The sequence below is a fragment of the Ovis canadensis genome, chromosome 18, assembly GCF_042477335.2.
Source record: "Ovis canadensis isolate MfBH-ARS-UI-01 breed Bighorn chromosome 18, ARS-UI_OviCan_v2, whole genome shotgun sequence".
Classification (NCBI taxonomy): domain Eukaryota; kingdom Metazoa; phylum Chordata; class Mammalia; order Artiodactyla; family Bovidae; genus Ovis; species Ovis canadensis.
In genome coordinates, this window is record NC_091262.1 from 78868514 (window position 1) to 78894434 (window position 25921).

The 25921-nt window shown below is 51.8% G+C and overlaps 1 protein-coding gene and 1 long non-coding RNA gene across 3 annotated transcripts in view; one reads left to right on the top strand and one right to left on the bottom strand.

Moving 5' to 3' along the window:
• BEGAIN (brain enriched guanylate kinase associated) overlaps positions 1-2411 on the bottom strand; it is a 45705-nt gene extending 43294 nt beyond the window's left edge. Inside the window, exon 1 of one of the 2 annotated variants that reach the window (XM_069559792.1) lies at positions 2316-2411. In XM_069559792.1, coding sequence (XP_069415893.1) covers positions 2316-2357 — 42 coding nt within the window. In that variant the 5' untranslated portion in view covers positions 2358-2411. The remainder of the gene's footprint in view (positions 1-2315) is intronic. The other variant, XM_069559785.1, reaches the window with a different exon arrangement.
• A 7952-nt stretch (positions 2412-10363) lies between these two features.
• Positions 10364-25921, top strand: part of LOC138423644 (uncharacterized) — a 73355-nt gene continuing 57797 nt past the window's right edge. The window contains exon 1 of the long non-coding RNA XR_011250335.1: positions 10364-10421. This is a non-coding gene — a long non-coding RNA (uncharacterized lncRNA). The remainder of the gene's footprint in view (positions 10422-25921) is intronic.

The window sequence follows — 25921 nt, forward strand, 5'->3', positions numbered from 1 at the left end:
GCCACAGTCTGATCTCAATCTCTGGCCGGGGACTGAAGCCCTGCTTCCAGCTGCTGGAGACCCAGGACCGCTCTCACCTCCAGGCCTTCACCTCTCGTGTTCCTCCACCCTCCCCTGTTCAACTCCCACCTGGGCCCTGGGCTTCACGAGCCTCTGAGGACTTGAGAAATTGTGGACGGTCTCCAGGGCCTCCCCTGGTGGCTCAGACGGTAAAGAATCTGCTTGCCGTGCAGGAGGCCTGGGTTTGATCCCTGGGTTGGGAAGATTCCCTAGTGGAGGAAATGGCACCCCACTCCAGTATTCTTGCCTGGAGAATCCCATGGACAGAGGAGGCCGGCGGGCTACAGCCCATGGGGTCGCAGAGAGTAGGACAGGACAGCGACGGAGCAGGCACGCATGCACAGACAGTCTTCAACCCAGCCCTCAGTCACCCACGGACTGCTCTCCTCCCCTCTCATTCATTCATTCTGAAGCGCCTATGGGAGTGGAGGGCTACTTCAAAGCATTGCTGTGGAGACAAGGCGTCAAAGTGCTTGTATCAGGGCTGGCACATAGTAGCTGCTCAATAAATGGCAGCTCTCTGGGGCCAGAGTCTGTGCCCAAGCGTCTCTGCAGGCGGATAGATCTTCTTCCACACTGCCTTGCCTCGCTTCCACTCTCTGACCCGGAAACGACCCACTCTCCACGCCTGGCCCGGTGGAAGGCCAGAACCACAGCACTGAGGCTCCAGGAAGCCCCTGCCCTGCCCACCCGGCATCCCAGGTGTGAAAAGCTCCAGGTTCTGAGGATAAGAGGAACACGGAGCGCAGGAACCTATAAATATGAGACAATAGTCCTTCGGAAAGCGCAGGCAGCCTCCTCTCGCCCGGCGCCAGCGCTCAGCAACCGCATCTGCCACTGCGCCTGCTTCTCTGTGCCGCCCTGATTATAGTGAGAGTAGGGAAAATTAAGGGTTTTCGGGGACGCTGCCAGGGCCCAGGCTGCTGCCTCCCCGCCCTGTGCGTCACACATGCCAGGCAGAGCCGCCCCTTATCGGCCACTTGCCCCAGCCGGCAATGCCACCCGGACTGGGCAGACGGCACAGCAGGGTATGATGGACTTTCTTCCCTGGTCCCCGCCGGCCCTGGGGGTGGAAGGGACTCTGATGCAGGCAGTGGGCAGGGGAACTGGGGCCCAGTGAAGGGCAAGGACCTGTCCACGGCCCCTCAGAGATCTACAGCGCTGGGACCTCCACGGGAGCCAAGCCCATGGAGAGACCCTGTCCTGCTGGCCCGGAGCCCGGAGGACTTGACCCCTGGTCAGTTTGCAATCTGCAAACAGCCCAGGTCTGTGGCTGACCTTGCCACCAGGGCTCCACCTCTGCAGGCACTGCGTACTCAGCCACCACCAGCCCACTCCTGGGTCCCTACTCTGCTCCCATCAGGCTGGTCCAGGAGAATCCAGGATGTTGCCCACGCTGTTCCTGCCCCAAAGGAACCACATTGGGGACGGGGTGGGGCCCAAACGAGGAAGGAAACACCTCGACACCAGGCAGGAAGCGGAAACGCTAGGGCAGCAATTCCCATCCAACAGTGCTGGGGTTCAGGGAGGGTGGACGCTTCAGTGGAGCGGCCCCCGGGGCGCTCCTTCCCCTCCCCGAGCCTCAGTTTCCTCCCTTCGAACTGTGGGGAATGGGAGCCCCTTGCCCTGTAGGCACAGAGTGAGACCTAGGGGGTCCGGGGCCGGCGCAAGCCCACGCACTGCGATCGCTCAATGAACTAGCCCCTGGTTCAGCCTCCTTCTGGCTCCTCGACCTCTCCCGGGGTAGGTGGGGCGGGGGTGCTCACTGAGCCTCGACCCGCGGCAGGAGAAGGGCCTGCCTGCACGCGGGCCACCCGCCCGGGACAGCGGCAGGTCTCAGATCGCCTAGGCCCCGCCCTGCTCCCCTCCCCCCGCCGTGCCCCAGCCTCCCTCCCACCGCAGGGATGCACGTGTTAGGGGGGCGAGGACCCCTGCAACTCGGTCCCAGGTGCTCGGGCCGGCCTCGCGGGGGGCAGGGCGGCGCTCCTAGGCCGAGTCCCCGCCCCGCCCTGCGAGTGCCCCCCGCGGCCGGCGAAGCGTTCATGGCTGGGACCCCCCCACGCTCCCACCCCGCGCAGCGGCACCGGAGGGGGCGCCAGAGGCGGGGGAGCAGAGGCTGGACTGTCGCCCCCCTCGCGGGAGGGGGCACGCGGGCCGCCGGCTGCGCAGCCGAGACCGCGCTGCCGCGTGGGTGGCGCCCGCCCCGCCTCCGCGCCCGCGCCCGCGCCCTGCCCTCCGGGCTCGCGGGTACTCACCGCCCGGCGGAGCCGGCCCGGCCGCCGGCCGCCCGTCCACATGGCCCCGGGGCAACCGCGCGGCTCGCCTGCGCCGCCGCAGCCGCCGCCGCCGCCGCGCTCGGGTCCCGCTGCCGCCGCCGCCGCCGCCCCCGGCCCGCACCCTCCCCTCCGAGGCCGAGCGCGCCCGGAGCCGCGGCGCGGCCGGGGCTCCCCCCAACCCGCCCGGCTTCCCGCAGGGAGCGCCCGCCCCCCGCCCCCAGCCCGGCTCCCCGCCAGCCCCGGCCCCGCGCGCAGCCGCGGCTGATTCCGCGGCTCCCCCCGCAGCGCCCAGGCGGGGCGCACTGGCTGGGGGACGCTGGGGCAGGCCTGGGGGCGCGGGGAGCCACGTGCACTCGGGAGCCGCGGAGGGGATGGCGGCCGGCCGGGGAATGAATGAACCCGTGGGAGCATGAATGGCGGGGCGCGGTGAATGGAGTGCGGTGCGAGTGGGGGGAACGAATGAATGAGGAAGGAATGCACTAGGGAGCGCTGAGGGAAAGAATGGACCGAGCCCCGCGTTCCCGCTCTGCTTGACCCAGCACACCTGTGCCAAGGTAGCCAGGTGATGGAGGAGGGCCACCCCCTTCCCCAGCAATCTGGAAGAGGAGGTGGCCTCTAGAGGGGTCAGGGTTACCCCAGGAACTTCCAGCTGGAGTACCCTTCTCCCTACCCCCGCAAAGCTCCAGGCTGGCCCCTTCCTAGTCCTGAAGAGGGGTACCGAGTGAGCCATGGCCCTCCCCCTGAGGCATTGCTGCAAGGCCATCGCCATGGTCCAGGCCTGGCTGGGCCTCTTCAAAACCAGACTCAGCTCTGAGGGCCTTACACAGGGCACCTGGACAAGTCTGGCAGCCAGGCCAGCCCTGCAGCAGCCAGCGCTGGAACCCTGGAAAAGGAAACACAAGGAGGCCAGAGGATCCTGGCTGGTGCAGAGAGGTCCCAAAGCACATGCACTTGCCTCCTGCCTTCCCCTGAGACCTCTGTGCTCTTGGTTCACCGTGTTTATATAAGTCCCAAGCACGTGGCAGATTACAAGATGCAGCCTATGAACACTTTATATATATATACTTTTAAAAATCGTTGCAAAATGCATATAACACAAAGCTGACCATGTCCGCCGATGTGAAGTGTACAGTTTGGTGTGGCACTAAGTACTTTCACTTCGTGGTGCAGCCCCCACCACCATCCGTCTTGCATTTCCCGTGTGTGAACTTTGCGGGTTCTGTTCACTCACTTAATTGGGGGAGGAGGTGACTACAGTCAGGCACAGGACAGTGCTGTGAAGAGGCACTGATGGCAAGGGAAGTGGAAAACCAGTGAGGAAGAGACAGCAAGCAGGAGCCAGCCACTGATTTGAGCCATTTAGCGTGGAGGCACAGTCCTCTCTCTCCCGCCCCTCAGGCCCTGGGGACCCTGTTGAGGAAAAAATGGAGAGAAGGAGGTGCAGGGAGGTTCGGGGGGCCGGGGTAGGCATCAGATGACAAGCCTTCCGCCTGCTGCACAGGGCCCAAGATGAGAACGAAATGAGAAGTGCTGCTGAGGGCGTGGGCTCTTTAAATCCCCCCTGGAGGGCTGTTTTTGGCTCTCCTGGGCCCTGGGTTTTCCATGGTGAGCTGGGAGGCTCTGTAACCTCTGCTCCTGCCCTTGAGGGCTTTGACCCCATTCAGGCCGCGCAGAGGGAAGGGGGCAGCACACAAGACGCAGTGGGGGCCGACCTCCCGCCTGTCAGCCCTAAAGTCCCTGCCCTCCCCAGGTCCCAGGGGGACAGCAGTAACAGTGGAAGGTGGGTGGAGGGTACACGTAGGGCTCTGCGCGCATTTCCTGCCCAGACACTGGTCCTGCTTAGATGGTGCCAGAATATTCGCTATCAGCCCCGGGCTCTGCTGCTGCCAACGCTGCATATGGCTGGGGTGGGGGGCGGGGGCGGGATGGGGGGGGGGATGGGGGGGGCGGGGGTGCCCAGGTCAGGCCGCTTGCACACTTGAGCTGGGGGCCTGCTTGGGAAGGCCCCAGAAGAGCCCTTCGCCTACACTGCACACCTACTCCCCACCCAGCAAGCCCTCTCTTCTCCCCTCTCCCAGCTCGCTGGTGATGGAAGTGGGGAGAAAGCCAGCATGCTGGGGTGGGGGGCAGTGGTGGTCTCAGTTGACCCCCATAATGGCCTTGTGAGGGAGGTGGTGCTAGCCCTCTTTGGCAGATGGGAAAACTGAGGCTCAGAGAGGCAAAGTCCCTCACCTAAGGCCACTCAGCAAATAGGGGCTAAGCTGGGATTTAGTACCATGGTCCTTCTGGTCAGATGCTCACTCCTGCTTCAGGTCTCACTTTAGGACCCGCCTCTCGGCGTCTCTGCGCAGAACGTCAAGATGGTGCAACCTTGAAGATGCTTACAGGATGGGCTGGCCTGGAAAGGCCTCTGCAGTTGGCATAGCTACAGTCTGGAACATCAGTGACATTCAGGCAGACTTCCTGGAGGAGGTAAGGTTTCAGCTGAAGATGGGAAGAAGAGATAGAAATGGCAGGGCCGGGTGGGTCCCTGTCCCCTGGCCTCCTGCCCTCATTTGGGTGTCTGTTGCCCGCCAGCCGCGGTCCTTGCCCTCCACCTCTCAGTCCCGTGCCCTGGTTTTATTGCCTCTTCGTGGCTCTTGTGACCCTCTGCTGTTACCTGGTTGACTTGTTTCTTGATCTTCCCAGCTGGAGTATGTGCTTTGAGACGAGGCACCGGGGGCTGGGGAGGAGAATGAACAAATGAACGGAGGATGGACAGAGGGAGGGGTTGGAGGAGGCTGGTGTGACGCCTGGCTTCTGGGTGTGGTGGCTGAGTGGGCGGGGGAGGGCAGCGGGTCAGGGGGTCATGGAGAGCGTGGGTCCTGTAGACACCCAGGTGTGGGGGTATAGCCCCTCTCCACCTTGGGCTCCAGAGTTGGCCAGTCAGTCTGATTCTAGCCTTCTGTGTTTCCTGCCTTCCCCATCTCAGGCTAGGATGGAGAAGGTTCTAGGAATGCGGGCTCTGGACCTTCCGAGAGGTTTGTTTGCTCCAGGTCCTTACAGGTGTGTGATGTAGCCTCCTCCAGGCTGCCTGGCAGGATCCCTCAGAGCTGCCCTCTGCCGAGCCAGCGCCCCTCCCCCTCCCCCACCCACCCCACCTCCACCCCACGTCTCCTCCATCCCCCCAAGTCACCACTTCCCCATCCCATTACCCCCACCATCTCCCACTTGTTTCTCCTGGGAGCACTTTCTTAAGAGTCATCAGTGTCTGCTTCTGGGGGTAACCCAATACTTCTGGGCAACCGAAGAACAAAATGTTCCTCAATTCATTAAAAAAAATAGGGGTGTCGATGCCGTGTAGTAAAGACTCCAGGTGGAACCCTGACGCCTCCTCCTCCACGGTCCTGGCTCATGGGCCCACAGGTCAGGCCCCAGCCCCCGGGCTGGGACGCCCTCTGGCTCTGCCCCTCGCTCCTGGCTGTGTCCTGTCCTGGGTCGTCTCTGGGAGGCGGCAGCAGCCTCTCCAGCACTTGGCCCTGCAGCGGGCTTTCGGCCACGCGGGGCTGGGTGCCGTGACGTGGGCTCAGAAACTGTAACGTTGGGGGAAACCATTTTTACCAAATGCTTATCAAAACAAAACTGGGCACGAACTTCTCATGCCTAAATAGACAAGTCAGGTCAAGCCGAGAAAAGAAATGAGAGCCGCCTCACTGGAAGAAGGGCTTTAAGGCATCAGAGGACCAGGATCATTTCTTATCCCCTTGGGACAGCTCTGGCTAGTCAGCGCTTGGCTCCCCCTCCTTCTGGACGATCTGTAGCGCCTGGGGAGGGGCAGTGCCCAGTTTCCTGCCCCAGGCTGCCCTGCAGGAGGCCAGGGAGCCTGTCTCTGGGCCCTCCATCCTCAGGCCTGGGCGTGGTGAGGATCACAGGGCAGGGGATGGTGCCGAGGTGGCCTCGTTGGGATGAAGTGGCCACTCCGAGTGCAGCTCTGCCGAGGACAGAGTCACCTGCCAACGGGGGCAGGTGTGGTCAGGCCGCACCTGGAGACCCAGGATTCGCTAGCAGCCCACCTGCCTGGTCCTGGGCCCGGCCTGGGTTCCCGGGGTGGGTTGTTCCCATGCTCCTGCCACACCCCTTGGCCTGGACTGAAGCTCCCTGTCAATGTCTATGCCCTCCTGTTTCTGGGCCTTTGCACCTGACGTCTTCTCACCCTGGGATGCCTTTCCATGGCGTGCCCTGCTGGAAAACTCCCCCTCTCAGCTCCCGAAGTTGCCTCCTCTCAGAAGAAGGTGTGATTCTCCCCAGAGGTGCACGTGGTTTCCAAAGAGCGGCAGCCTGGGGCTCACTGAGCAGGTCGTCGTTGGAGGGTCCTACAGGGGCCTGGGCGCTGGTGCAAGGAAGTGGAGGCTGAGGAGGTGGAAACAGACCAAAAAGCTGAGACTGAGGTCAGGGATGGCCACCGGCCAGGCTGCCTCGAGGCTGAGCGCCAGCTCCTGGCGTGCGTGTCTGGCACTGTGCTGAATGGCATGGCTGATGGGGAGGGCAGGGCAGTGCCGAGTCGGTGTGCTGGCCCCAAAGTGTGAACGCTGAAGATGCCTGGAGCAGGCATCTGTAGGATGCCCACGCCCACCCTTCCCAGCCCAGAAGCTCCCGTCTCCTTCCACAGAGTCCCCACAGCTTCCCCACTGCCCCATCTCTGAATCATGCTTGACTTCTATTCTGGGCCCCAGGCAGGGTCCCCAGTACGTTTCTCATGCTGTCCCCCTATTGTTCAAGAACCTTCAATGGCTCCCTAGTGCTCAACATGTCCCATCTGCCACTCAAGGCCTTCTGTGGGCTTCCCTGAGTCTTCAGTTCAGTTCAGTTCAGTTCAATCGCTCAGTCATGTCTGACTCTTTGCCACCGTGTGGACTGCAGCACGCCAGGCCTCCCTGTCCATCACCAACTCCCAGAGTTCACTCAAACTCATGTCCATTGAGTCGGTGATGCCATCCAACCATCTCATCCTCTGTCGTCCCCTTCTCCTCCAGCCTTCAGTCTTTCTAGCATCAGGGTCTTTTCTAGGGAGTCACTTCTTCGCATCAGGTGGCCAAAGTATTGGAGTTTCAGCTTCAACATCAGTCCTTCCAGTGAACACCGAGGACTGATCTCGTTTAGGATGGACTGGTTGGATCTCCTTGCAGTCCAAGGGACTCTCAAGAGCCTTCTCCAATACCGCAGTTCAAAAGCATCTATTCTTCGGCATTCAGCTTTCTTTATAGTCCAACTCTTACATCCATACATGACTACTGGAAAAACCATAGCTTTGACTGGACTGACCTTTGTCAGCAAACTAATGTCTCTGCTTTCTAATATACTGTCTAGGTTGGTCATAACTTTCCTTCCAAGGAGTCTCCAGTGGGACTTACCCTCTTGACAGATGCACCAGGCTCTTCTGCTCCTTCCTGTCCCTTCTAGATAGCCCCCTGCCCCCTTCTACCCCCATGCCCACTCAGCTTCTTCTCCTCTGGTCCCAGCTCAGAACAGGAGAAAAGCAAAAGTGAAAAGTGAAAGCGTTAGTCGCTCAGTCGTCTCCGGCTTGTTGTGACACCGTGGCTTGTAGCCCACCAGGCTCCTCTGTCCGTGGAGTTCTCCAGGCAAGCATACTGGAGTGGGTTACCATTCCCTTCTCCAGGGGATCTTCCCACCCCAGGGATCAAACCCGGGTCTCTTGCACTGCAGGCGGATTCTTTACCATCTGAGCTACCACTCCAATAAAAAAAAGGTTCTTGTGCTTCTGACTCCTGGGATGGGGAGGGTGGGGCCACTGCTTCTGGCAGGGTCTGCAGGGGGCCAGCTCTGCCCACATCTCCACCTTCCGGCCCCCAGGACACACTGTTTCACTATTTCATTCTTCAATGGCTCTAAACCCTCTTCTTTACCCAGATGATGTCTCTCTGTGAGTCTCCTCTTGTCCCTTCTCTGTGGCTTCCACCCAGAACGATGCCAAGGTATGAGTGACCTCTCAGTCTCCTGCTTAGACCTCTAACCTGGGTACCAGGAGATTGTGGGTCTGGTCCTGTCTGCCTGGGATTAACTGGGAGACAATCTCTTCTCTGAGATTTCCTCGCCTAGATGGGAACCACGCCCATGAGTCCGGGGACAGAGGAGTTTGCAGCCTCAACCCTGGGGTCAAAGGCCTAGAACACCCCAACCGTGGGGCACACCACTCCGGGCCAGGTGCGGAGCCCCACAGACAGCGAGGAGGGCGCACAGGCCGGGGCTGCTGGAACGTGCGCGGGCTGCCCTTGGTGAAAGTGGGCGGCAGAGGCGGACGCCAATTTTCTCCACTCCACTGGGCAGGAAAATTATTTCTTCTGATTCCTCTGTGTTCCAGCCGGTTCTGTGCCTGCAAGAGATCCAGAGGCTGGCTGGAACAGGGGCTGCTGCGAACCTCAAAGTCAGGCAGCGGCAGGGACCCCGGCTCCGGCTGAGACTGGAGGTGGAGGGAGGCAGCCCGCCCACAGCGGCCAGAGCCCTTGAGCATCTCCAGCTTGCTTTCTCGAGCCTCTCTAGTCTTTCTCTGGGCTCTGCCCCTCTGCCCCCTACCTCCCCTCTGGGCGGTGGATTCTCTTGGGGCTGCGGACATCACAGAGGAGGGCCCCAAAGGAAAGCATGGTGGGGCGGCCACATGCGTCTGCTGCAAGTGATCACTGAGCCCCCAGCAGGCCTGCGAGGAAGGGAGGCTCAGCCCAGCTTAGAGGGGAAACTGAGGCTCAGAGGGTTGAGCCGGCGTGCTCAGGGGACGTGAGGGGTGGGGTTTCACCGCCACAACGTCGTAGCATGGCCCCTTAGCCCCCGCTAGCCTGTCCCCAGATGGGACCAGCCAAGCAGAGAGAGGTAAAGCAATGGAGCCTGCCCCTGTTTCAAAGGGGCCAGGTGCCGTTCACGTCTAGGTGCTCAGACTTCTGGAGGACACCACCAAAGCCTCCCATCTGAGGGGGCAGGGCAGGGGCCGAGGGGCCACAGCTGAGGTCCAGGAGCCCAGCGTGTTCTTCCCTGGCCAGAGCAGCTAGTGACTGGGCAGACTGGGACATGCCTAGGGGCACTGACCCACCTGGCACAAGGCTGAGCGGGCTTTCGGGTCTAAAATGGGACAGTCCTGGGCAAACCACGATCAGTTGGTCCGCCCAGGCAGATGAAGAACTTTGGATGGTTCAAGTCCAAACTTAGGCTGGGAGGTAGTGGGGGCTTTAGGGCTAGAGGGGATTTAGTGGAGGGGAGGGCGAGGTTGACTGAGGAAGCAGTGCTGGCAAGGAGGGAGATCGCGTCTGCCTATTTCAAGGTTCTGCCAGAGCTGAGCACACTCCTGAAGGATTTGGGGGTTCTCCAGGGGGAGCTGGGCTTCCGGGACCCAGTATCTTCCCGGGACCCGCTCTTCCTCAGGGCAGCCTCCCCCCAAGACATGAGGTCCGGCTTTCAGACCATCTGGATATCCACCCCATCGTTGCTAGTGTCTCTCTGGCCAAAACAAGCACCTAGGGCACCTCTGCCCACCTAGGGCACCTCTGCCCACCTAGGGCAGAGAGGGTGCAGGCTCTGGAGTCAGCCAGGGCTTTGTTCAGATCTCAGCCTGGCCTTGTCCTTACCCTGGGAGAGGCCATTTGTGGCTCCAGCTTTTGTTTCTGCATCTGGAAGGGGGTTCCCTTCTCTGCAAAGATGCTGAGAAGATGGAAGATTTGAAACAAGGTCTATGGAGGCCCTGGGACGGGCCCTGGGACGCCCAGGGGACTCCGCGGGAGCTTAGCTTCCCCAGCTTCCTTCAGCTTCCCCAGGACGTTAGGTCCGGGAGCAAGGAGCTTGCATAGATGGAAGAATGCTGAGCAAGATGGATTGCTGAGCAAGATGGCAGGGGCTGGATGGCGGCTGTTAGCCCCCAGTCAGCCCCGGGACCTTGTCCGTAGTCCCCAGGGGATGTTCATTCTGAGACTGAACTTGGGGCCAGTGCCTCCCACCCACGTGACTCCCTCCCCCGCCCCCGAACAGAACTTTGTTCAGGGGTTGGCAGTCCAGGCCCAGCTGAAGGACAGCATGTTCCAGCAATCCTCGAACCGGAACAGTCAGGTAAGTTGTGTGGGGAATTGAGTGGAAGAAGTTGTTAAAAGGGATTTCGTTGTTGTTGTTGTTGTTTTCTTATAGCTTCACTGACGTACAGTTGACTTGCAATAATCTGCTCCCATTTAAACCGCACAGTTTAGAAAGTTTCAACGTGTATGTCGGGTAGGCATCACCGCAATCAAGACAGTGGACATTTCCATCAGCTGCGAGCATTTCCTCTTGCCTCTTTGTAAGCTGTCCATCACTTCACCCCTGTCCTCATGCAACCCCTGATCTGCTCTGTACCGTTGTAGATTAGCTTGCACTTTCTGGAGTTTTATATAAGTAGAATCCTACAGTACATATTCTCTTTCTTTCCTTTTTTTTTTTTTGACTGGGGGAATTCTGGCTCCTTCCACTTAGCATAATGATTCTGAGATTCATCCATGCTGTTGGGTATATCCATAGTTCGTTTCTTTTTATTGTTGATTTGTATTCCACCGTTTGAATATGCTATCATTTGTTTATCCATTTCCCAATTAATGGACATTTGGGTTTTTCCACATTTTGGCTATGAAAGCAAAGCTGCTAAGAATATTCGGGTCCAAGTTTTTGTGTGGACATATTGCTTTAATTTCTCTTGGGCAAATACCTCGGAGTAGAATGGCTTGATCATATGGTAGGTGTATCTCTAATTTGTTAAGAAGCTGCCAAACTGTTTTCAAAGTGGCTGCACGATTTTAAATCCCCAGCAGCCGAATATGAAAGATCCAGCTGCTCCACATTCCTGCTAGCGTTGGGTAAGGCCAGTCTTTTAAATTGTAGGCATTTATAATGGCTGTGTGTTGGTATCTCACTGTGCTTTAAAAAAAAAATTTTTTTTTTGTTGGAGTATCATTGCTTTACAATGTTATGTTGGTTTCTGCTGTACAGCAAAGGGAATCAGCTATCAGTTCAGTTCAGTTGTTCAGTCATGTCCGAGTCTTTGCGACCCCATGGACTGCAGCACGCCAGGCCTCCCTGACAATCACCAACTCCCAGAGCCTGCTCACAGTCATGGCCATCGAGTAGGTGATGCCATCCAACCGTCTCATCTTTTGTCATCCCTTTCTCCTCTTGCCTTCAATCTTTCCCAGCATCAGGGTCTTTTCCATTGAATCAGCTCTTCACATCAGGTGGCCAAAGTATTGGAGCTTCAGCTTCAACATCAGTCCTTCCAATGAATATTCAGGACTGATTTCCTTCGGGATGACTGGTGTGATCTCCTTGCAGTCCAAAGAACTCTCAAGAGTCTTCTCCAACACCACAGTTTAAAAGCATCAATTCTGTGGCACTCTTTCTTTATGGTCCAACTCTTACATCCATACGTGACTACTGGAAAAGCCATAGATTTGACTAGACAGACCTTTGTCAGCAAAGTAATGTCTCTGCTCTCTAATATGCTGTCTAGGTTGGTCATAGCTTTTCTTCCAAGGATATCCCTGCTTTTTTGGATTTCCTTCCTTTGGCTGCTGGGGATGTAAAATCGTGCAGCCACTTTGAAAACTGTTAGGTCACTACAGAGCGCCGAGTAGAGTTCCCTGTGCTACATAGCAGGTTCACGTCAGTTATCTGCTTTATACATCGCAGTGTATAGATGTCAATATCAGCCTTCCAATTCATCCCCCATTGACGTCCGTATGTTTGCTCTCTACCTCTGTGTCTGTATTTCTGCTTTGCCAATAGGTTCATCTGTATCATTTTTCTAGGTTCCACATTATGCATTAATATACAATGTTTGTTTTCCTCTGACTTGCTTCACTCTATGTGCCATTCTCTAGGTCTCTGCAAAGGGCACAACTTTGTCCCTTTTTATGGCTGAATAATATTCCATTGTATATGTGCTACATCTTTTTTTGTTAATACTTTCCTCTGTCAACGAGCATTTAGGTTGCTTCCATGTCCTGGCTATTTTACACAGTGCTGCAATAAGCGCTGAGGTGTCTGTATCTTTTGAGATTATGTCTTTATCTGGGAATATAGGGGCTTCCCAGATGGTGCTAGTGGTAAAGAACCTGTCTGCCAATGAAGGAGACATAAGAGATGTGGGTTCAATCCCTGCGTCAGGAAGATCCGCTGGAGGAGGGCATGGCAACCCACTCCCGTGTTCTTGCCTGGAGAATTCCGATGGACAGAGGAGCCTGGAGGGCCCCAGTCCATAGGATTGCAAAGAGCTGGACATGACTGAAGTGACTTAGGACACATGCATGGTAGTTCTATTTTTAATTTTCCAAGGAACCTCCATGCTGTTCTCCATCGTGGCTGTATCAGTTTACATTCCCACCAATGGTGCAAGATGATGCCCTTTGCTCCACACCCTCTCCAGCATCTATCGTTTGTAGATTTCTTGGTGATTTTTTTGTGAGGTGATAACCTCACTGTAGTTTTAATATACATTTCTATAAAAGACGAAACTTGCACAAGCCTCTTATCCTCATCCATCAGAGGGCAGACAGAAGAAACAAGACCTATAATCCCACAACCCCCAGCACAAAAACCACAATCTCAGAAAGCTAACCGAAATGATCACGTGGATGACAGCTTTGTGTAACTCAAGGAAGCAATGAGCCATGATGTGCAGGATCACCCAAGATGCGCAGGTCATGGTGGAAAGTTCTGACAAAATGTGGTCCACTGGAGACGGGAATGGCAAACCACGTTGGTATTCTTGTCTTGAGAACCCCATGAACAGTATGAAAAGGTAAAAAGATATGACATGGGAAGATGTGCTCCCCCAGGGTGGTAGCTGTCCAATATGCTACCAGGGAAGAGCGGAGAAATAGCCCCAGAAAGAAAGAAGAGCCTGGGCCAAAGCGGAAACAATGCCCAGTCGTGGATGTGTCTGGGGGTGAAAGTAAAGTCTGATGCTGTAAAGAACAAAATTGCATAGGAACCTGGAAAGTTCGGCCCATGAATCAAGGTAAATTAGACACAATCAAGCAGGAGATGGCAAGAGTGAAAATCGGTATTTTAGGAATCAGTGAACTAAAATGGATGGTAATGGTCAAATTTAATTTAAATGACCATTATATCTACTACTGTGGGCAGGAATCCCTTAGAAGAAATGGAGTAGCCCTCAGAGTCACCAAGAGGCCTAAGTGCAGTACGTGGGTGCAGTCTCAAAAACGACAGAATGACGTTGGTTCATCTCTAAGGCAAACCATGCAACATCACAGACATCCAAGTCTATGCCCCAACTGCTAATGCCAGAGAAGCTGAAGTTGACTGGTTCTATGCAGACCTACAAGACCTTCAGGAACTAACAGCAATAAAAGGATGCTCTTTTCATAATAGGGGTTCAAATGCAAAAGTAGAGAGTCAAGAGATACCTGGAGTAACAGGCAAGTTTGGCCTTGGAGTACAAAATGAAGCAGGGCAAAGGCTAACCAAGAAAACAAAATGGTCATAGAACACACCCTCTTCCAACAACACGAGGCAGCTCTACACATGAACGTCACCAGATGATCAAAACCGAAATCAGACTGATTATATTCTTTGCAGCCAAAGAAGGAGACACTCTATACAGTTAGCAAAAAAAGACCAGGAGCTGACTGTGGCTCAGATCATGAGCTCATTATTGCCAAATTCAGGCTTAAATTGAAGAAAGGGAAAACCACCAGATCATTCAGGTATCCTTTAAATCAAATCCCTTATGATTATACAGTGGAAGTGACGAGTAGATTCAAATGATTAGGTCTACAGACAGAATGTCTGGAAAACTATGGATGGAGGTTTGCAACACTGTACAGGAGGCAGTGACCCAAACTATCCCCACCCCCCAAAATAAGTGCAAGAACGCAAAGTGGTTGTCTGGGCAGACCCTACAAATAGCTGAGAAAAGAAGAGAAGCAAAAGGCAAAGGAGAAAGGGAAAGATATACCCATATGAATTCAGTTCAGTTCAGTCGCTCAGTCATGTCCGACTCTTTGCGACCCCATGAATTGAAGCACGCCAGGCCTCCCTGTCCATCACCAACTCCCGGAGTTCACTCAGATTCACGTTCATCGAGTCAGTGATGCCATCCAGCCATCTCATCCTCTGTCGTCCCCTTCTCCTCCTGCCCCCAATCCCTCCCAGCATCAGAGTCTTTTCCTTTTTTTTTTTTTTAATTTAAATTTTTCTTTATTTTGCTTTACAATACTGTATTGGTTTTGCCATACATTGACATGAATCAGCCACGGGTGTACATCAGTCTTTTCCAATGAGTCAACTCTTTGCATGAGGTGGCCAAAGTACTGGAGTTTCAGCTTTAGCATCATTCCCTCCAAAGAAATCCCAGGGCGGATCTCCTTCAGAATGGACTGGTTGGATCTCCTTGCAGTCCAAGGGACTCTCAAGAGTCTTCTCCAACACCACAGTTCAAAAGCATCAATTCTTCAGCGCTCAGCTTTCTTCACAGTCCAACTCTCACATCCATACATGACTACTGGAAAAACCATAGCCTTGACTAGACGGACCTTAGTTGGCAAAGTAATGTCTCTGCTTTTGAATATGCTATCTAGGTTGGTCATAACTTTTCTTCCAAGGAGTAAGCATCTTTTAATTTCATGGCTGCAGTCACCATCTGCAGTGATTTTGGAGCCCCAAAATAAAGTCTGACACTGTTTCCACTGTTTCCCCATCTGTTTCCCATGAAGTGATGGGACCAGATGCCATGATCTTCGTTTTCTGAATGTTGAGCTTTAAGCCAACTTTTTCACTCTCCTCTTTCACTTTCATCAAGAGACTTTTTAGTTCCTCTTCACTTTCTGCCATAAGGGTGGTGTCATCTGCATGTTTGAGGTTATTAGTATTTCTTCTGGCAATCTTGATTCCAGCTTGTGTTTCTTCCAGTCCAGCGTTTCTCATGATGTACTCTGCATATAAGGTAAATAAGCAGGGTGACAATATACAGCCTTGACGTACTCCTTTTCCTATTTGGAACCAGTCTGTTGTTCCATGTCCAGTTCTAACTGTTGCTTCCTGACCTGCATACAGATTTCTCAAGAGGCAGGTCAGGTGGTCTGGTATGCCCATCTCTTTCAGAATTTTCCAGTTTCTTGTGATCCACACAGTCAAAGGCTTTGGCATAGTCAATAAAGCAGAAATAGATGTTTTTCTGGAACTCTCTTGCTTTTTCCATGAGCCAGCAGATGTTGGCAATTTGATCTCTGGTTCCTCTGCCTTTTCTAAAACCAGCTTGAATATCAGGAGGTTCATGGTTCACGTACTGCTGAAGCCTGGCTTGGAGAATTTTGAGCCTTACTTTACTAGAGTGTGAGATGAGTGCAACTGTGCGGTAGTTTGAGCATTCTTTGGCATTGCCTTTCTTTGGGATTGGAATGAAAACTGACCTTTTCCAGTCCTGTGGCCACTGCTGAGTTTTCCAAATTTGCTGGCATATTGAGTGCACCACTTTCACAGCATCATCTTTCAGGACTTGAAATAGCTCAACTGGAATTCCATCACCTCCACTAGCTTTGTTGGTAGCGATGCTTTCTAAGGCCCACTTGACTTCACATTCCAGGATGTCTTGCTCTAGATGAGTGATCACACCATCGTGATTATCTGGGTCGTGAAGATCTTTTTTGTACAGTTCTTCTGTGTATTCTTGCCACCTCTTCTTAATATCTTCTGCTTCTGTTAGGTCCAGACCATTTCTGTCCTTTATCGAGCCCATCTTTGCATGAAATGTTCCCTTGGTATTTTCTTGAAGAGATCTCTAGTCTTTCCCAGTCTGTTGTTTTCCTCTATTTCTTTGCATTGATCGCTGAAGAAGGCTTTCTTATCTCTCCTTGCTATTCTTTGAAACTCTGCATTCAGATGCTTATATCTTTCCTTTTCTCCTTTGCTTTTTGCTTCTCTTCTTTTCACAGCTATTTGTAAGGCCTCCCCAGATAGCCATTTTGCTTTTTTTGCATTTCTTTTCCATGGGGATGGTCTTGATCCCTGTCTCCTGTACAATGTCACAAACCTCTGTCCATAGTTCATCAGGCACTCTATCTATCAGATCTAGTCCCTTAAATCTATTTCTCATTTCCACTGTATAATCATAAGGGATTTGATTTAGGTCATACCTGAATGGTCTAGCGGTTTTCCCCGCTTTCTTCAATTTAAGTCTGAATTTGGCAGTAAGGAGTTCATGATCTGAGCCACAGTCAGCTCCTGGTCTTGTTTTTGTTGATTGTATAGAGCTTCTCCATCTTTGGCTGCAAAGAATATAATCAATGTGATTTTGGTGTTGACCATCTGGTGATGTCCATGTGTAGAGTCTTCTCTTGTGTTGTTGGAAGAGGGTGTTTGCTATGACCAGTGCATCCTCTTGGCAAAACTCTATTACCCTTTGCCCTGCTTCATTCCGCATTCCAAGGCCAAATTTGCCTGTTACTCCAGGTGTTTCTTGACTTCCTACTTTTGCATTTCAGTCCCCTAGAATGAAAAGGACATCTTTTTTGGGTGTTAGTTCTAAAAGTTCTTGTAGGTCTTCATAGAACCGTTCAACCTCAGCTTCTTCAGCATTAGTGGTTGGCATATAGGCTTGGATAACTATGATATTGAATGGTTTGCCTTGGAAATGAACAGAGATCATTCTGTCATTTTTGAGATTGCATCCAAGTACTGCATTTCGGGCTCTTTTGTTGACCATGATGGCTACTCCATTTCTTCTGAGGGATTCCTGCCCACAGTAGTAGATATAATGGTCATCTGAGTTAAATTCACCCATTCCAGTCCATTTTAGTTTGCTGATTCCTGGAATGTCAACGTTCACTCTTGTCATCTCCTGTTTGACCACTTCCAATTTGCCTTGATTCATGCACCTAACGTTCCAGGTTCCTATGCAATATTGCTCTTTACAGCATTGGACCTTGCTTCTATTACCAGTCACATCCACATCTGGGTATTGTTTTTGCTTTGGCTTCATCCCTTCATTCTTTCTGGAGTTATTTCTCCACTGATCTCCAGTAGCATATTGGGCACCTACTGACCTGGGGAGTTCCTCTTTCAGTATCCTATCATTTTGCCTTTTCATACTGTTCATGGGGTTCCCAAGGCAAGAACATTGAAGTGGTTTGCCATTCCCTTCTCCAGTAGACCACATTCTGTCAGACCTCTCCACCATGACCCGTCCGTCTTGGGTGGCCCCACATGGCATGGCTTAGTTTCATTGAGTTAGACAAGGCTGTGGTCCGTGTGATCAGATTGACTAGTTTTCTGTGAGTATGGTTTCAATGTGTCTGCCCTCTGATGCCCTCTTGCAACACCTATTGTCTTACTTGGATTTCTCTTACCTTGAGCGTGGGGTATCTCTTCATGGCTGGTCCAGCAAAGCATAGCAGCTGCTCCTTACCTTGGACGAGGTCGCCCCTCCTGACCTTGAATGTGGAGTAGCTCCTGTTGGCCCTCCTGCGCCTGTGCAGCCCCAATGAAGCAGAAATAGACGTTTTTCTGGAATTCTCTTATTTTCGTATGTTCTAACAGATGTTGGGAATTTGATCTTTGGTTCCTCTGCCTTTTCTAAATCCAGCTTGAACATCTGAAATTTCTCGGTTCACATTCTATTGAAGCCTCACTTGGAGAATTTTGAGCATTTCTTTTCTAGCATATGAAATGAGTGCGAAGTGTGGTCGTTGGGTAGTTTGAACCTTCTTTGGCATTGCCTTTGTTTGGGATTGGAATGAAAACTGACCTTTTCTGGTCCTGTGGCCACTGCTGAGTTTTCCATAGTTGCTGGCATATTGAGTATGGCACTCTAACAGCATCATTTCTTAGGATTTGACATAGTTCAGCTGGAATTCCATGACCTCCACTAGCTTTGTTCATAGCAGTGCTTCCTAAGGCCCACGTCACACTCCAGGATGTCTGGCTCTAGGTGAGTGATCACACCATGGTGGTTATCTGGGTCATTAAGATCTTTTTCTGTATAGTTCTTTTGTGTATTCTTGCCCTCTTCTTTGTATCTTCTGCTTATGCTGGGTCTTTGCTATTTCTGTCCTTTATTGTGCCCATCTGCAGAGATCGCTGGACTTTCCCATTCCATTGTTTTCCTCTATTTCACTGCATTGTTCACTTAGGAAGGCTTTCTTCTCTCTCCTTGCTATTCTTAGGAACTCTGCATTCAGATGGATATATCTTTGCCTTTCTCCTTTGCCTTTTGCTTCTTTTCTTTTCTCAGCTATTTGTAAGGCCTCCTCAGACAGCCATTTTGCCTTTTTGTATGTTTTCTCTTGGGTTGGTTTTGATCACCGTCTCCTGTATAAGGTCATGAACCTCTACCCATAGTTCTTCAGAGACTCTGTCTACCAGATCTAATCCCTCGAATTTATTTGTCACTTCCATTGTATAATCATGGGCTTCCCTTGTGGCTCAGGTGGTAAAGAATCTGCCTGCAATGTGGGAGACCAGAGTTCTAACCCTGGGTCAGGAAGATCCCCTAGAGAAGGGAATGGCAACCCACTCCAGGATTCTTGCCTGGAGAATTCCATGGACAGAGGAGCCTTATGGGCTACAGTCCATGTGGTCTCACAGAGTGAGAGATGACTGAGCGACTCACACTTTTGACTTTTGACTGTATAATCATAAGGGATTTGATTTAGGTCAAGCCTTAATGGCTTAGTTTAGGTACATAAACATTAAGATTGTTCTTGAGATGAATTCTTGAGGAATTAAAGTCTTTATCACTATGAAACTACTCTCTTTCTTCCTGGTAATATTCTTTCCTCTTAAATCTGCCTCCTGTGTTACTAGTATAGGCACTCCAGCTTTCTTTTGATGTGTTAATAGAGTATGTCTTTCTTTACATATGTTACTGTTAATCTATCTATGCCTATACACTTAGAGTGGGTTTCTTGTACAGACCACACGGTTGAGTCTTGCTGGTTCCTCTTATCTGACAATCTCTGCTTTTCAATTGGTGAGTGCAGACCATTTGTATTTAGGATGATTATTATGGTTAGGTTTAAACAGATGATCTTAATACTGATTTTCTATTTGGCCCATCTGTTCTTAGATCCTTTTTTCTATTTTCTTTCCTTCTTTTCTGATTACTTGAGTCATATTTATTTTACCCTTTTTTAGCTTAGCAGCTGAGCTTCTTTAGTAGTATATGTGTTGTTGTGGTTTAGAACTTCCCACTTTATCACACTCCGCCTTCAAATAACATTATATTACGTCACAGATAATATAAAATTTACCATGGTACACTTCCATACCCTGCCCCCATTCTGGACTTCAGATTATTTCTTCGTACATTTCATTTCTGCATATACTATAAGCTGCACAATTCATTTTTCCCCTTTACACAGTAAAGCAGTTTGTAAAGAGATTTTTAAAAGTGAGAAGAAAAGCCATTTATATTTACCTACATCATAGCCACTTCTGGTTCTTGTCACTCCTTTTTGTAGGTCCAGATTCTTTCTGCTATCATTTTTCTTCTGTTTGAGGGACTCCCTTTAACATCTTGAGCTGTTCTGTTGGTGACGGGTTCCTTCCGATTCTGATGGTCTGAAAAAGTTTATCTTTCCTCCAAATTTGAAAGAAAATTTCACTGGGTGTGAAATTGAAGGTGGTCAGCTTTCATTCTCATAAGAAAGCTGTTGCACCATTATCTTCTGGCTTGGATTGTTCCCAGCAAGAAGTCTGCTGTTGCTCTTATCTTTTCTTCTCTGTACATAATTTGTCTTTTTATTGTACTTTTATAGGTTTTCAGCGATTTGATTATGATATGGCCTGGTGTAGTTTTCTTTACCTGCTTGGGATTCAAAGAGGTTCCTTGTTTTGTTTTGTTTTTTCCCTGCTTGGGGGGTCATTGAGGTTTTTGGTTCTATAGATTTATACTTTTCATCAAATTTAGAAAAATTTTGGTTATTATTTCTTCAATTATTTTTTTCTGCCCCCTTTCCTTTTCCCCCCCATGACACCAATTACACATATGTTGATGTTGTCCCCATTTATTTTTTTCCCCCATTCTCTTCTTTATGTTTAATTTTGGATAGTTTTCATTTCTATGGCTTCCAGTTGACTAATCTTTCCTTTTGAAGTGTTTAATCTGCTGTTAAATCCCACCTAGTGTATTTTTTCTGCCTAGTGTATTTTTTCTGTCTTGCATACTGAATTTTTTTTTGGTTTGGTTTGAGAACAACTTTTTTTTAAAATATTCATTTCCATTGTGGTTTATCATAGGATATGAATATAGTTCCCTGTGCTATACGTTAGGACCTTGTTGTTTATCCTTTCTGAATGTAACAGTTTGCATCTACCAATCCCATACTCCCAATCTATCCCCCTCCCTTCCCTTCACCCTCTTGGCAACCACAAGGCTCTTCTCTATGCCTATGAGGCTGTTTCTGTTTTGTAGATATGTTCGTTTGTGACATATTTTAGATTCTACATATAAGTGATTTCTTTTTTTTTTCAAAAAATTTATGTCTCAGGAAACTCAAACAGGGGCTCTGTATCAGCCTAGAGGGGTGGGGTAGGGAGGGAGATGGGAGGGAGACTCAAGAGGAAGTGGATATATGTATACCCATGGCTGATTCATGTTGAGGTGTGACAGAAGACAGCAAAATTCTGTAAGGCAATTCTCCTTCAGTTAAAATAAATAAATCATAGGTGATATCTCATGGTATTTGTCTTTCTCTTTCTGACTTCAGTCAGTCTAATAGTCTCCAGTTGCATGCCTGTTGCTGCAAACGGCATTATTTCCTTCTCTTTGTGGCTGAGTACTGCTCCTTTGCATATCTGCACCACGTCTTCTTTATCCATTCATTTCTTTATGGACATTTAGATTGTTTTCCTGTTTTGACCATTGTGAGTAGTGCTGCTGTGAACATAGGGGTGCATGTATTTTTTTGAATTATAGATTTGTCCAGATATATGCCCGGGAGTGAGATTGCAGGATCATATGGTAATTTTCCTTTTAGTTTTCTGAGAAACCTGCATACTGTTTTTCATAATGGCTGCACCAACTTACATTCCCACCAACAAGGAGGCGTCCCTTCTCTCCACGCCCTCTCCAGCATTGGTTGTTTGTAGATGTTCTGATGATGGCCATTTTGATGAGTATGAGGTGGGACCTCACGGTGGTTTTGATCTGCCTTTCCCCAATAATTAGTGCCGTTGAGCATCTTTTCATGTTGCACACTGTATTTTTAACTCTAAAAGTTCAATCTGGGCCTTCAAAAATATATTCTATTTCTTTCATTTTCAAGCTCATGATTTCCTCTACCTTCTTTCACCTATTCTATCATCTTTTCTCCTCATTCTATCATCTGGTCATTTATGGATTCGTTTGTATTGATTTGTCTTCTTATGGATCCTATTTTCCTCCATCTTTATATTCCTGGTAATTTTTGATTAGATGTCAGGCATTGTAATTTCACTTTGTTAGGTGCTAGAGTTTTTCATATTTCTTTAAATGTTCTTGGCTCTGTTCTGATATGCAATTAAGTTACTTGGGGACAATTTGATTCTTTTGAGATTTACTTTTAAGGTTTGTAGGCAGATACAGATCAGCCTTTGAAAGTGAAGTGAAAGTTGCTCAGTTGTGTCTGACTCTTTGTGACCTGATGGACTATGCCGTCCATGGAATTCTCCAGGCCGGAATACTGGAGCGTGTAGCCTTTCTCTTCTCCAGGGGATCTTCCCAACCCAGGGACTGAACCCAGGTCTCTCACATTGCAGGCAGATTCTTTACCAGCTGAGCCACAAGGGAAGCCCAACAATACGGGAGTGGGTAACTTATCCTTTCTCCAGGAGATCTTTCTGACCCAGGAATTGAACCAGGGTCTCCTACCTTGCAGGCGGATTCTTTTATGATCAACCTTTAGTCTAGGCCTAATTTGACCTCACTGTAAAGGGAATACTCTTGTGAGGACTCTACTTATGCCCTATTGTCATGAAGTTTTTCCACTTGGGCTGATGGGAAGATGAACCATTTTTCTCCCTGTACAAATCCAGGGGATTGTTCTGCCTCTTCCGTTCTGGTTGCTCTTTCTTCAGCCTTGCTGATTTCCTCATACTCAGTACTTGGCTAAAGACTGGAGGAGAGCCCTCTGCAAACCACTGAAGCTCTTTATCTCTGTGCAGCTCTCTCTTCTCTGAGGTCCACACCATGAATTAGAGATGTCTGGGATGCTCTGATCTCTATGTACCAACTCAGAGACACCACTGGACTCTGATTAGGTTTCCCTTCTCCGGATGTGGCCTGAAAGCTCTCTCTGGGGGTCGTTCATCACACTCACCTCATTTGTTTGCCTTCTGTCAGAGCTCCCTGCCCTGGGATACATTTTATCAAGTATCTGAAAACCATAATTTCGTGTATGTGTGTGTGTGTGTGTGTGTGTGTGTGTGTGTGTAGTTTAAGACTGGAGGGTAAATTTGCTACTCTATTTTGGCTGGAAATGGAGGTGCTTTGTATGACTTCTCAGGGCAGACAGACAATTGGGCAAAGTTTCCCTTTGCAGTCTCCTATCCTCTTTCCTATTATCTGGGATTAAGACATGATGGCTGGAGCCCCAGGAGCTTTCTTAGACCAGGAGGTGACTTACAGGATGGAAGCTACCTGCTAAGGATGCAGGGAGAGAGATGGATGGAAGGAGCCTAGGGCCCAGTCCCAGCAGCTCTGCACAACTTCTCAGTTTCTGTCACTTGAGAAAATAAATCCTTGTGTGCTTAATCCTGCATTATTTAGTGCTTTCTGCTTTGCAGCCAAACCTAATTCTAATGGATATACCCTCTCATCCCAGCCCACCCCGATTTTCCTCTTAAACGTCCAACCAAAGAGTGCCCAGAGGACATGGCTCCACAGTGATGAGTGATGAGGCTGGTGTCATGCTGGGTCACCGGTCATTCCATCTAGCCTGGGTCTGGGCTTTCCTCCCACCCTCTACAGCTGGCCCAAGGGTGGCCTGTGCTCCAGGCTCTGCTTCCTAACCCCTCTTGTGTTCCTCGATCCACCCCTAGCCGCGGTCCCTCACTCCAGGGCCCCACTCACCTTACAAGATGGAGTGGTGAGAATGGTGCAGCCACGTTGCAGTGGGGAGGGTGGACCAGTGGTGCGCTGGCAGGGCGGTGGGGGGCTGGCATGTGGCCGAGCTGGGAGAGTTTGGTGATTTGGTAGCACAGGCAGGGGGCAGAGGCAGTGCAGGCCATGTGCCCGCTGCGGCGCAGGGACGTGGCTTTGGTGCGGAGGGTCTGACCTCATTTCTGCTTCCGCCTCCTGCTGACTGTGGTCCACTCACAAGGGTGACTGATGCTGGCTGGAGTTGTCTGCCCGCACCCTTCTACTCACTTCCTTCCCGCCCTTCCTCCTCACCAAGGGAACCTTGATTTGCTCTGGTCACCTGGCTTCCTGAACGTGACCTCCAAGCCAATCACAGCGTGCCATTGCCCTCATCAGCAGCGGTCCGGGAAGCCCACTGGAGCAGGCCGAGGAGACTGGGGTAGAGTGTACAAGGCTCCGTGGGGACCTGTGAAAGAGGGACATAGCACAGACAGCACGTCTTTTCCCTGGAGATGTGCTGTGTTTGTGAGTGACACGGGGAACCAAGGACCATCTTGCCAGGCTGACACACCAGGGCTGAGAGAACTGATGTGTGGAGGAGTCTGGGTCCCAGTGATGCTGCTAAGGTGATGCTTTCTTGTGTGACCATCTTCCTGGGGCGGAGGCAGTCATATCTGGCAGGTCAGTGTCCCTGGCTGAGAAGTGGGGGTTAGCGTCACCATTTGCCTTGTGGTTACGAGGAGCCAGGGGCCCATGGTGGGAACCCCCCCCCGCCCCCCCCCGCCCCCCCCCCCCCCCCCCCCCCCCCCCGCCCCAGCCAGCTTGGGCACGGTGTGTACCTCCGAAGTGCTCCTGTCGCTGGCAAGAAACGTGTGAGTCTTGGCTGGTCCCCGACCCGGGGGCTCGCAGAGGACTTCACATTATCTGTTATGTTTCTATATTCTGCGTTAAAAGAGAGAAGAGTTGAAACAATCGGCACAAAATGCCGGTGATTGTCACTTCTGTGCGGCGGGTGCACAGCTGTGCGCTCTTTGTTCTGTGTACTTTTCCGAAAGGAAATCGGAGGCAGCGAGAACGGCCCTTCCTGCCTCCCCGTAGCCAGTCGGCAGGCCCACGGTCGGGGCGCGGAGTGGCCGCGGCTCCGCTCGCTTCAGGGGCGCTGCCAGCTCACGCTCCTCTCTGCAGCCCGCCGCGCTCGGAGCCGAGGAGCAGATGGTGGCTCTGCGGGCCGCCGGGCCGCCCTCCAACCCGCCCCTGATCCTGGCCACCGCGCCTGGGGCCAGCCGCCTTCCCGCAGCTCCGGGGCAAGGCCGGGCGAGGCCTGCTGAGGACTGAGAACCGCGGAGGTCCTGGGAGCGGGGGCGGGGAGACGGGGTCCAGGCAGGGGAGGTTGGCTGTCTCCTCTGCTCCCCCACCTGCAGCTGTCAGATCACAGCTGTGTGTACGTGTGTCCGGGGCAGGAGACACAATATAAAAAGAAAAACCCCGTGGAAATGGCCGTCCGCTTCACTGCTTGGGGTTCAAAGGATGCCCTCAGTAGCTTCCAGAAGAGCAGCTCTCGGATCCAGACACGTTCATGCTGGTGGGAAGCCCCAGCAGGTCCGCTGGCTCCAGTCAGCCTCCTGTCCCCTTGGGATCTTCTGCATGTCTTGCTGCCCCGACCGGCTGCCGGGGTCCCCATCACTCCTGGGTGCCCAGGTCCATGGGGTTAAGCAGAGCATGACTTTGAAGAGGGGCTGTGTTGATGGCAGTGGGGTGGGGGATGGGACAAGTAGCATGAACAGGATCAGTTTTGGGGAGGACCAGGCTATTTGAGATGGGCTCTGGGGCTCAGAGCCTGGTTTAGACCTCCATCCGGCTTAGAGCGTCTGGGTGAACTTGGGTCATTCCCAGTGCCGCTCAGCCTTGGATTTATTACCCCTTTGTCATATGGGTCTAATATTGACAACTCGGGGATTAGTTACAGGGTTGTAACATGTCCACCCTGGTGCGCATCTCGCCCAGTACCTGCCATCCCCTTCCGTCTTCCGTGGGGGGCGTGGGCCGCCTGGTTCTAAGCACCAAGCCGTGAACAGGCCCTGCCCTTGGACCGGGGACATTGACTTGTTCTCTGTTTGGCCGTGTCCGGGGCCTCCTGGCCACCAGGTCATCTATACACCGAGCGAGGCTCCAGCCACCTTGGGAGCGGGACTGTGACTTCCTGTGTGAGCTGGCTCCCGTGCAGGTAAACTGCTGAGCCTTTGGTGGCTATTCCGCCGTGACTGCTACAGAAAGAAAAGCCCCACGGTTCTCACACCTGTCTTTCTTGCCACATCTCTGGAGGCACAAACGTGTTAACCGGGTAAAGCGAAGTCGGAGATTTCCAACCGCCAGTGAACTGCAGGACGCCCAGCCTCTGTCTTCCTCCCATGTGCCTCCCTCCTCCCCCCACCCTCTGCTTCCTGGCTGGGAGAGGGGCCTGAGGTCTGCGAGGCTTTGCAAAGTGAGGAAAGTGATGCTCGTGGGCTGC